Here is a 12,490-nt window from a genome sequence, read left to right as displayed (position 1 = left end):
AGGACAGGTCAGTGGCAACACCGCTTAAAATATTCCCACTGTGATGTGCCAGTTCCAATGGCAAGCTTGTTTATACAACCATACTGGGCTTTGAATTAGGTAATTGGTCTCTCTCTAGTGTTTGAAAGCAAGCTTTCTGTTGAGAAATCAGACTTAAAATTCTAAGTCCTTGAATGTTTTTTGTTGTGTTTGGTTTATTTTTTCTGAATTTACGTAGGCGCACCAGTGAATGAGAGTTAATTCATCCTCCTGAGAGGTTCACCTAGCTTGATGAGACAAAGTTGCTTTCTGTAAGATCAGATCAACACTAAACCATCATTTAGTTCAGTATATCTTTCTGCATGGAAATGTGACCCAAATCTGAGACTGGTAAAACTTCGGTCTTCTACTGAAAACTTAACACTGAAATATTAATGTCAATGTCAAAATCAAGCTGAAATTTCAACTACTGCTTTTTAAAGTGTCCAAGTGAAATATGCAAGCAGGCTCCCATGGAAAAATGCTGTTTCTTGGCTTTAACAACAACAACAAAAGTGCAAAAATGAACAAACCCTTGCCTTTTCTAAAGTAAATATGTATTTATTTTAATCTGGATTTTTTTTGTATGAAAACAAAAATATGAACTTAAAATTCTGAAATGAAATGTGAAAAATAACAGAAAAAAGCTAATACTTTTAGTAAAAATATTAATGAAAATTACTGTTGAACAAAGTACTCTGCCAGATTTCAGCCTTGTCTTTTTAAATTGAAAGCGTTTCTTTAGGAAAAAAAAAAAAGAACACAAAAGTTTCTTAGTGGCCTTTCATAGGGTAGCAAAATAAATATACTGTTTGTATTAAGATTAAAAAAATAATTATGTTGGCATTAGAAAGGATTTAGCATTTGCATATACCCATGTTGTAGTTGAAACATTTAGCACAGCTTTGATTTATGAATATTTGGATCAGCGTTTAACAGAATGTAGCCTCTTACTCTACTTTTGAAGAGCTGGAAATACATTGCACAAAGAAGCTGAGTTTGCATTGCTCCTTGCCATCACCTCTTTCATGTAATTCCTGCAGTATTGTGAAAACTACAGTTGAATTCCTGTCAGGATTATTTCTGCAGGTCTGGGAGCTCATATACATCATTGCACTTCAAACTAGCATAATTTGTTTTGCAGCAAATTCTGGTTAAAAAGAAAATTCCTTAGTGGAAAAAAATACATTTGAGTTTTATATGAAATAAACTATTTCAAACATTTCTGATATTTTTCTTGCCCCATTTTGGCTTGATTTAATAGGTCCCTTTTTGGAGGACAGCTTTGGACTCATGTTATACATAACTTTCTGCAGTTGGATTGACAGAAGTTGAAGCAAGTCTGTCTAAGTTAAATTGTAGGACTGAAGTTTTAATTTAAAGCTTAAAAGGGAAACCCTCTTAGAATGGAAGACATAATTTAGCAGTCTAAGGTGCTTGTATGTGTGTCTTTCATTATATTTTCCACGTGACGTTAATATGTCAATTTCCAAAATAATTTTGATAATGGTCAGAATTAAGGTCAATCATATAGCTATTATGCAAAACAAAATTTGTTTTAGTTGAAGTGTTCAGTAGAACAATGTGGCAAACTTTGGTTAACCTAAAAAAAAGGTTCTTTAGATAACAATGATACGTCAAATAAATTTCTAAACTGTTGGGGACTCTTTGATGGAGTAGATGAAGTACTTAGAACAAAGCCAGAAAGAAACTCTGTAGTGTTTTCTTCATAATTCCAGTTTAAGCACAACAGAAAAAAAAAAAAAAGAAAAAAAAAGAAAAAAAAAAGGAACATGTGCCTTTTCTGTAGCTCAGTTTGTGTAGTAGGCAAGACTTTTATTTCCATGAAAATATTACTACGTTTTAGCAAAAGGAATAAAACTAGGTCGCATGCCACGGTGATGGAGCAGATGTGATTGGCACTTTGATTCTGTGGTTTCACACTTGTGACTCTTTCTGGAATTTGTGTAATATGAAGAATGATCTCATGATTGGCTGAAGGGTTTTGATTAGAGTTAAGGAACGGCTATGCAGAAGGCTGGAAATTTTACTTCAATAGTGTCATTATATAACCGTAATTAACACGAGAAGCTGGAAAAATTATGCAGATGTCGATGCTTTTGATCTAGAGCAGTTGCACGTCCAAAGATTGTGTTGCTTACAGTTATTCTATTAATTAAAGAATTCTATTAATTAAAGAATTATCCAGTAAAAGAAAATAAAACTGACAGAAATGTTTATAGCAAAATTTGCACATGCTTACATTTGTTATTGTTGACAACTCTTGAGAGTTTAAGAAAGTGAAAATATAATGGGAAAATGCTGCCAATTGTTAAACAACTCTCTCTGATTTGGAAAATGTGTTAATTATTGGTCTAAAATATTAGGTTGTGCATTTACCTTGATGGTTTTATTGCCTCTTTTTATGGAGTGAAAACTTTGAAGACACGTCGCTACCATCTCAATACTTTTAGCAGGACTGGAAAATAAGAGTTACCTGGTTAAGATTGCAGTGACCTCAAATGGGACTGCTTGCCAATTTTGAAAAGCAAATATAATTATTTACCCTTGATTTTAGGATGTGCTTCTCTCTGTGTGTTCTACAGGACATGCTATTTCCATGCCCTTTCACTAGATAGATGTATGTGTATCATGCCCTGTTGAACTCAAGGGGTTAAGCTAGTAAAGTTACCTATCTCAACACATGAAAAGGAAGAATTAGCCACAGTTCCCTAGCTACTAGTGTACCTTTCAACACCTTTTCTATGATGTCTAGTATTGATAGGATATATAACTGTGAAAGGACGAGAAAATGCACTGAAGTGATCTAAGAAGTAAACTATCATCTTGACATGTTTTTTCTAGCTATTGAAAACCTTTCCATATTGCAACTCATTCTGACAGTGAAACTGTAGAATTCCTCTGATTTAAGTACCATCTGGTTGTGCTCAAAGCTTTAAAGCTATTATCTCAGCATAAAATTTCAGCGTCCTATACTTTTTTCTTCGCCAAACTATCCATTTTTAAGCCACAAATATTTTTCCAGTCCTTTCAGATTTTATCTAAAAGTATATTTTAACAGTATTTAAATAGTTCTTAAACAATAACAATTTATCTTGATAGATGACATGCTGTGTTTTTTCATTTTATTTTAATTAGCCATTGTGGAACCAAATTCCCTTTTGTTTTATTCCTTTGAATACTGTTTAATTATAGTTATCATGCCAAGTATCTTAAAGGTTATTTTACCAATACAGTTTCATTTAACATAAGCCATGTGGAATCAATAGTCCTGTTTCCTAAAGTGAATGCTTGGAAAATCTTACATTCATATGTTAAGAGTACACATCCTTTCCTCATTAGTTGGAAAGTACAGGGATTTTGGCACAGGTTCTGTGTGGAAGCATTGTGCAGCTTTTATATGGATTTTGTTTTTAGCCTTTGATGACACTGTTTAGAATAGGAAGTATCTAATAAGTAAAGCATTTTGTCTAATGTGCTGCCAGTGTGTTTAATATATGCCTGGAGGTCTGAAACATTATCTTCTTCACTACAGTAATATGCATTTAATTCTCTCAAAGCAGAAGGTCGAACTTTTAAAAGGGACTCAAAGTACATTTTCAACTAAAATAATTTAAAACACATGGGATAGGGGACCAGAGTAATGTACAGTTGGTTTTTATGGTTTAATCATGATCATGTTAATGCACACCAGTAGCTAATTAAAGAAAACTTTTATTGTTCATTTTAAATGGGTTATGTAAAGAGTAAGAGAATTGATATAATACAGCCCAATGATAAATGTTACCATTACATTTGCTAACAGCAAGCTGATATGCTGTTCTTGACATCTTTAAAGTATTGGCCCATTTATTTCATAATAAAGCAAAGAATCTTTTAAGAGTTCTTATACTGAGAGTCATTCCTTCTCATATCCTTATCCCATTAGAGGAATACCTAAATGATTCCCAAGTTTATTACTAGGCGTATTTTCAGGTTAACTGTGAAACATGGTTGGAAGGCTTGATGCTTAGTGAGCTGAAATTGATGCAAGAAGTTCCAGTGCTACTTCTGCACCTTTATTTTGTACCCAGTTGTTATATAAAGCTGTCTTGCAAATCATTACTCACTTGTTCCAACCTTTAGAATATATGTGGTAAGAGCATACATAAGTCAAAGTTTCATTGTGGAACCGGGTGGCATGGAAAACCGTAATAGGATATGGTGTCTTTCACCTTTCGGGCAGTGGTTCATATTCTGTGCTGCTTAGTACTGAGCAGAAGTTACCATCTGACTGCTGTTTGGTGACCTGTGTGAATTGATTCAGGGTCTCAGTAAAGTTTCTGTAGTCGAATGTCCGCATAACAGGAAACTCAGCAGTTGGGACCAATTAGCACCCTTGCAGTAGTCTTCACAGAGAAACTATAGTCTGAATGGGGATGGAGGCAGAGCTACTTTCCTACCTCCCTTCAGGTGCTTTACAGAGACCAGTACATTTAATAAATAAATAATTATAAAAAGAAGCAGAAAAGAACTAGGTCTCAAATCAAACCTATTTAGGTGTGAGAAGAGAGGACTTGTTTAGAAACCAGAACTATGCTTTCTCCCTCCACTCAGTCATACACGTGCAATGCTTTTCTCTCTGGAAGAGTATAATCTTGTGGATGACATTGTATTTTCAATCCCTGTAGCCAAGTCAAGCATAACCTAAGTGTCAGGTAATTGTAGAAATTTCTGCTGCATAGAGGAGAACAAGAGAGTACCATGTAGGTACCCATAAGAGCGTCATTCACTATAGAACCATGCTTTCTAAAAAGATTTTTTCATAAGTCTGAGCTGATGGCTATGGAGCAATTAAAAATTGCTGGGTCTAGCAGCATACGCCCTCTACTTCGTTTCAGGCAGCATTTCCGTGAAATGATACAGCAAGATAGTTTCACAGCCCCATCCCTTCTGTCTACTGCTTGCCCTGTGCGCATAAGCAGTAAAACCATCTATACCATTTTTGAAAGTGCCATCAGTGCAGAATATTGGCAAAGCACTTTATAGTTTACCAGACAGAAAGACTGAGGTGTAAATAGGCTAACTTTGCTAGGAGATCAGGAAGAATTGGGATTTCTTGGCTCACAATGTAGTAATTCATTAAAATGGTCTCTAGTTATTTTTACAGAGGCTGCATTAAAAGTGGTATCACATTTACAAGTTAGTGATACAAGTCTGCCATAGAAATCAGCCGCAAGGAATTTTATTGGTTATTTGAAAAATATGTACATGAGTGAATCTGAAAAGATTGTAACCAGAGCTGGCAAAAACCTTTTCAAAGAAAATCTCAGCTAGTTAATGGTTCTGTTTTAGGATTTCCTCTGTAATACTTTTTTTTCTAGTATGTTCATTCCTTTAAATAAAAGAAGGGGGTTGCTCCCTTTGTTTCGTAAAGCACAATGTAAAGGAACCTTTAAAAAAAACTGCTTTTCTTTAAATCTCCCACAACCCAATTTCTGCAGTTTATGTAGAATCTATTAGTATTGCTGATAAAGACCAGTTTGAAGAAATTCAGTAATTCACTGCCCTTCATTCCTGTAGTTAAGCTGCTGATAAATTTTTTAAGTACTTGTAATTCATGGTTATATTTTTCAAGAGGAAGTTAAGGTATGGTTTCGCCTAGTTTATATCTCGCTTTTCAAAGATTCGCTACAGTGGAGCAGATGAAAAGGAACTATTGAAGTACGTCGTGGAACAAAGAAATGAAATCATTGAGTCAATGTGCAGTGGCAGCCAAAAAAAAAAACCCAACAAAATATTGGACATCATCAGGATGGAGATTGAGAACAAGACAGAAGGCATTGTTTCACAGCTATATAAAACCGTAGTGATCCCACTTCTTGAATACTGTGTAGAGTACTGAAAAAGTGCATAGTGGAGTTACAGAAGTAGAGAAGGGAAGCTAAAATGGTGCTGGAGCAACTGTTTTGTGAGGAGAGACAGAAGAGGCTGGGATTTCCCTGCCTGGAGAGGAGAAGGCTGAGGTTGATAAAGCTGAGCGTGGACCTAAGTGTGTGATCCACTCACTGCAAAAGATGGGGTAATGCAATGACACTAGTAGGAGATTGGTTTAAACCAGAGAAAAAAAAAAAAAAAATTGAAACTTGCTACCTTAGAACATTGTGGAGGCCACACACTGTCAGCATGTTCAAAAAGGAAGCAGACAAATTCATAGAAGTCCAGAAATGGTCACTAAAACAACTACACAGGTGTGTACCACTGGGATCCTAAGTGCAGCGGCTACAGATGATTGGGGAGTAGGAGAGGAAGATTGCCGGAAGTGGGCAGGGTCCACGGTCCCTCTCGACAGAGTCTCCTCCTAGTGCTGTCAGAAACAGCGTACTGGGCTGGATGGGTCCCGAATCTGATTGACTTGGGCATTTCTTGTGTTAGTTCTTGTATGGAGCAGAGCAGAAACAGGGCAGCACAGATGGAAGCGTTAGTTATGCTGTGGAAGCTATACAGGCTGAATGCATGACTAAACTCCATATGAATCAGAGGAGGTGGCTATACATCATCATTATTATTCTTATTATTGAATTTATGCAGGTTGGTTTTTTTCCCAAATATTTTAGCATATGCCCACCATCTTGTCTTCAAGTTCTTTGTAAGATTTCTGCATGTTTCATGGGCAGTATTGGAAGTGTTTTCTTCCCGAAGCACCTCCTTGTCTTCGATATCTCTGTCTCTTGACCTGGTACTGTGTGGTCCCTGGACACAGTCTTGCAACTTTTTGTTTCACTCTTGCATTTCCTGTGATAGAAGGAAAGTTCTTTTTACTGTTTATCAGTGGTGTATGCTTTCTTTTCAAAATACTTCTATATGCAAATGTGAAACCCTGTGAATGTCACAGCCAAGGCCATAGTAGCCTTGGTGAGCCTTGGTAAGCTGAGAACCCATACCCCACCACAGAAGCGGTCTTTAGATTGTGCTGACGTTTACTTCCACTTCGGTGTTTTATATAAGGCAGCTGTCATTTCCATGACACTTAAGAAAAATATTTGTTCTACAACATAATACTTAAACATTCCAGCTTACAACTTCCATTTAGTCTTTTTGTAATCTTGCAGTAGATTAATATAACATTCTATTTCATCTAATCATGGTAAAATATTTTAGTGCCAAAGAGGACTTTTTGAGCATCAGTGCTCAAAACTGGAAAACAATTCTGACTAGGCTGTCTATTTACATTGCATTATTTCACAGAGATATGGTTTTATATTAGGCCTTAAATTTCTTGTAGATTCTTCAGAGTTTAAAGAAAGAGTTTAAATTAAAAAAAAAAAAAAGTCATTTAAGCCTAGAAATCATTACTCTTGGTTTTTTCCTTCACATGTTCTTTTGGCACTTCATCTGTTGTGAGTCATCATTTCATTGGAACAGACACCTGCTGTGTTTTCATGAGTGATTACTGTGTTAAAGTTAACTTGGCAGATACTTTTTTATAATTCTCTTTTTTGACATCATGTTTATATAGCGATTGTTTGCTGCCACTGAAATGGAAACAGTTGGGATATGGTTATCATAAGTTAATACAATATTTTCCTTTGCAGGTTTCCAAACAAGAGCAGAAAAAAATGGATGTGTCTGATGGAGGAACAGTTGAGACTTCTTCCCGTTATAGCGGGGCACAGGACAGCGGAATCGGCAGCGACAGTGTTAAGATCAGAATTGTTCAGATCGAGCAGCACAGTGGTACCAGCCAGCACCGCATTGCCCGTCCTTCCCGCCAGTCTTCCATCGTGAAGAATCTCAATTTCATTCCATTTGACATTTTTGTTACAGCAAGTCGAATCTCCTTGATGACTTACTCATGCAGTGCCTTACCTAAATCAAAATCGGTACAAGATCAGAAAGATGGTGAGAAAATAAGCAAAAGCTCCTTGAACCTTCCAGAAGGGGGCTCGGGTGGCAGCCATGATACCAAGAAGCCCAGTCAGCCATGCATTTCATCCGTCACAGCAGATGACCTTTTGAACAGTAATGTTCCCCTGGCTACTGGGAAAAAAACGGGTCTTTTGTCACTGGAAAGTCTGCATGCTTCCACAAGATCGTCTGCTCGTCAGGCCCTGGGTGTAACTATTGTTCGGCAGCCTGGTCGCAGGGGAACTGGGGACATAGAGCTACAGCCATTTCTCTACCTTGTTGTATCGCAGCCCTCTGTGCTCCTGAGCTGCCACCACAGAAAGCAAAAGGTAGAAATATCAGTGTTTGACGCTGGTCTTAAAGGAGTAGCCTCAGACTACAAGTGTACAGGTAAGAGCATTTAAAGATCATTCCTGGTTATAACTGCCACAATAATTGCACTTCTCAAAGTTACTGGAGCTGTGGAAAACAGCTGAGAGACTTCTAGGGTGTCTTTAAAAATCAAACAGTAAATATACATATTTATGTGATTATATCCCACAGATGAATCAAGTTAAGTGTGTAAAATGTTTGAAATTAAGATCTAACCTTCTAGCAGTTCTTCCTGTTGCTCGATATTACTTTCTCATTACCAGATTGCAATACGGATTGTTGCATTAGTCTAACTTGTGAATATTTTCTAAGGAAGTAAGAGTTATAAGCCAAGCTGATTTCATATAAAGCATTTTTTATGACAGAATATCACAATATTTTCCTATATTAGCCTACTGATAAAATTTAAAGGTAAACATTGTAGAAGCACCTGGTGTTTTGATCATAAACGCTAAGAAAATTACAGTGATCTTCCAAATGACATCTGATGATGTCATGTATTTTAAGTTTTCATTCAGCTGAGTAATAGGGTTTTGCAAGAATTTCCTTCTCTTAATGAATGGCTTTTTTTCCCCCATATGGAAAGCTTATAATAAGAAATATCAGAATAACTGTTCAAAAGAAAATAATCTGAAAATTTCTTTTTCTGTCTTATCTCTACTGGTGAAGAGAGAAATCAAATTATTGCAATTCAGTTGTCTGTAAGCCAGTACTGGGTGTAAGAATTTAATGAGATATGTCATGACAGAGAATTGGCCAAAAAAAAGTGTAAATGAGGAGAGATCTACTAAATGTGCAGCCAGAATTGTGGGGTTTTAAATCGTTCACTGAATGAGAGCTGTAGGTAAAATACATTGCTGTTTTTTTGTTGCCAGAGTTCATAGAGCACACTCATGAAAAGTAGTATACGGGGTTTTTCTGCAGCTATACCAAATCTTTGCTGAATGAGACGGTATCTTTTGAAAATTGGCACGAAAATAACATGCTTTTGCAAAAGACTAAAATTCTATTTTTAATAGACCTTAAATTTTTTTCAGAAATCTGAATTATAGTGGAACTTTTAAGAGGGATTAAATAGTGAGGAAGATTAGATATCTGGAAAGATGATGTTTAAAGGGAGAAGATGCATTCTCTGCCATGTTTTCTCTTATCATTCTTCCATTTTCATCTTTCTCTGTTGTTGCTGTCCTGTCTTGAAAGAAACAGAGCTGTGTCATGAATTTGATTTACTCCAAATTCCCATGTATATTTGTTAAATACCATATAAAAGGTGGTTACTGTAGCAATTAATATGAAAAGAATTAACAAATCAATTAACAAAACAGAGCCTGAAGGGAAAGTTGGAGTAGTTGTAAGTTAAAGATCAGCACTTCATTAACTCAGTGTTTTGGAAATAATGCGATATGACTTCTTCAGTTCTCATGTCTGAGGCATTCAAGTGTGTCCTTGTACAAGGTGCCACCACATTACCAATAAACTGGTCAAAGTTGTCTCCATTCTGCTCCTACAATTAACTTCTGAAGTCTTTCACCATCTTCATATCTATGGGAGCAATTCTAGAAAATGCAAGCTGTGATAAAGTCTTCCTGCAAATTGAAAGCACAGAAGCATGGCAAGAAGTTTTAATAATAAAGAATAGTAGGAACATACAGCCTGAGAGCTCCTCGGTCACCAGCAGTTGTTCAGTGAGACCCAAAGAGATCTTCTTTGAGGACCAAAGACTGGCCCTACATGGGTCTTACCCTTTTCTTTGGCTTTTTGTCTCAGTGACAGGCAAAGGTAAAAGTGTGGAGGCAGGAGTTCTGGTCTCATCCTGCTGCCTTTGGGGGCAGTAGTAAGTACCTTACTCATGTATCAAACAGAATCCTGTTGGCTCCTGAAGCACTAGAGCTCTTTTCAATTGGGTTTGAGAGGTAGGTGCCAAAAAAACACCATCCTAAATGTATTAATAAGTTAATAAAACTCATCCACACTTCGTCACACACTAACTCACACAGCAAAATAGGTAGTATAAAGTTTCTAATGCCTCTTGTTTAGGAAGACCTGCTGTGCTTGTCATTACATCATTCAGGATTAATGTTGTCATACCACTGTAGTAACGTGTTTATTTTGGAAATTTTTTAGTTTTCATTTCTAGCACGCGTCTTTGAGAGAAAATAGTCGTCAACTACGTGTTATATATATGTGTGTGCATATATATACACACATTCTCTATATATCATCATATAACGGAGCATCGGGAGCTTTGCATGGCAATTTATGCACTGCTGCAGTCAATTTCATCAATCACACCATTTTTCTTGAAGCTGTGACTATTTGCTGACAGTTTTATCTGAAAGAGATGTATCAACCAAATTAAGAACAATATAAAGTTTATTTGAAAGAAAAAAGTTAGCTTTTCTCCCTCTGTGCAATAGGTATGCACTGTATTCGTGCATTTCTCTGTATATCAAGGAATGGAGCGTTAGGAAGAGAGCATCAATTTTGTGTAATTCTGAAAACTTCACGACTGTTAGTTTGACAGCACTAGATTCAGATCTTATGAAATACTGTGGTATTTATTGTGGCTTCTCTACAAGACAAAACTGCAGTTCTGAAACAACTCTCAAATTTGCAAGGCAGATGCAAATGCAAAATTCTATTGTGAAGACAGGAAGGTCTTATTTTTTGATGGACATGAGTTCAGAAAAAAATTTGGGGTAAAGAAAAGCTGGTAATAGTTTGGACCTAGTTATGTTTTCCATCCCTCACCTCCCATTAGTGTACTTCTAAGAAATATATTGTTCAGCTGTGAATTAACAAAGAATACTCTAGAATTTAGAACTGCTTCTAACAGGTAGTTTGATGAGAGTCTGTTTTATGAAGCTTTGAATAAAATAGGGAAATTATCCTGTAAAACTGCACCGGCATGAATTTTAAAGAGAATAATAGTTAATCCTGGGCTGGTTGCAAAATTAAGCTTACTACCTTATAATGGTTTGCTGCTTTGAGCATGTATAGAAATGAAGTTTTTAATACTGTTATGAAGCCACATACATTTTATTTCAGCAAAGGGTTTGTTCTTATTTTTGAAAGATTTCAATTTAATAGAGCTTAAAATTCAGGAACTAGCACAGTAAGCTATCACTCTTTTTTTGTGAGAGAGAGTATTACAGAGTGGCCGAAACAGCAGACTTCATGCAAAGAACTTGGCTCCTCTGTCACTAGCTGTGTTATTTTTTGCTTACTTTCTGAAACATGAAAGATATAAGAACTTGAGAATAAAATAGGAGGAAATAGGCTATTTAAAACTTAAGTATTGTTAGTGTGTTAATTAGCAGTTAGTAGCAGCTCATTTCCATCAGGCCAGTGTCTGTCTGATGTGGGAGCATTTGCCTGCCTTGGAGCTAAAGACCTGATGGTTGTGCTTTCAATTTCCTCAATCCTTCTGTCCAGCCAAGTCCACTGGCAAGTCTGGCCTCCTTCTTGTGCAATGAAACAAGTTGGTAGGAGGAGCAGACTTAGTAGGTTATTAAAATGTTAGCTCAATTTTATTGCAGTTGTGCTAGACTGCGTGATTTGTGTTTTAAATTATTTTTGTAATTGCACAGCTTGATTGCAATTATGCTACCACCAGGTATAGGGACTTCAAATCAAAGTAAATAAATTAATGGAATAAATATTAACTGCTTAATAACCATCATTAAAAAGACTAGTTGCTCCCCGAGTTTACTTGTAAGTTTCTGTATAAATAGCCTGAAAGATACTATAAAACAACATTTTTTTTATTCAGTGTTCATCCTACATTTAACAAAAAGGCATCTGCTAACCGTTAGTTTTTGCAAACAGAGCATTGGCCATTTCCACTTAAATAAAAGTGGGTGCAATTGTTTTTAATGTAATCTCATAAGCCGCTTTTATAAATATTTTTTTAAATCTTTATTTGCTTTGTTTCAGGTAATGTAATCCAGACACGAAATTGCCTCATTTCCTGAGCATTGAGCTCTGGGCATTCTTGAAAAAATCTTTTTTCTATTTGTTTGTTTGTTTACTTTCAAAGAGGAGGCTGTGGTGCTCGTTTTTTTTAGGGGAGTGAAATTTCTCAATAAATATTTGTTATGCATGGAATTTCTTCAGCTTCCGCCAAAGTAGCATTTGAAAAAACAGGCATTGTGAGGCTGTCCAGAATTATTCTGGATTTTTCTTTTTTTTT

General features: G+C 36.1%; 1 protein-coding gene across 1 annotated transcript in view; it reads left to right on the top strand.

Moving 5' to 3' along the window:
• Positions 1-12,490, top strand: part of VPS13B (vacuolar protein sorting 13 homolog B (yeast)) — a 502,169-nt gene that overhangs the window by 374,418 nt on the left and 115,261 nt on the right. The window contains 1 exon segment of the mRNA XM_009891830.1: positions 7,614-8,316. Within this exon segment, the coding sequence (XP_009890132.1) occupies positions 7,614-8,316 (703 nt within the window).

The sequence above is a fragment of the Charadrius vociferus genome, unplaced genomic scaffold, assembly GCF_000708025.1.
Source record: "Charadrius vociferus isolate BGI_N301 unplaced genomic scaffold, ASM70802v2 scaffold15, whole genome shotgun sequence".
Lineage (NCBI taxonomy): Eukaryota > Metazoa > Chordata > Aves > Charadriiformes > Charadriidae > Charadrius > Charadrius vociferus.
This window is presented reverse-complemented; position numbering and strand designations above follow the sequence as displayed.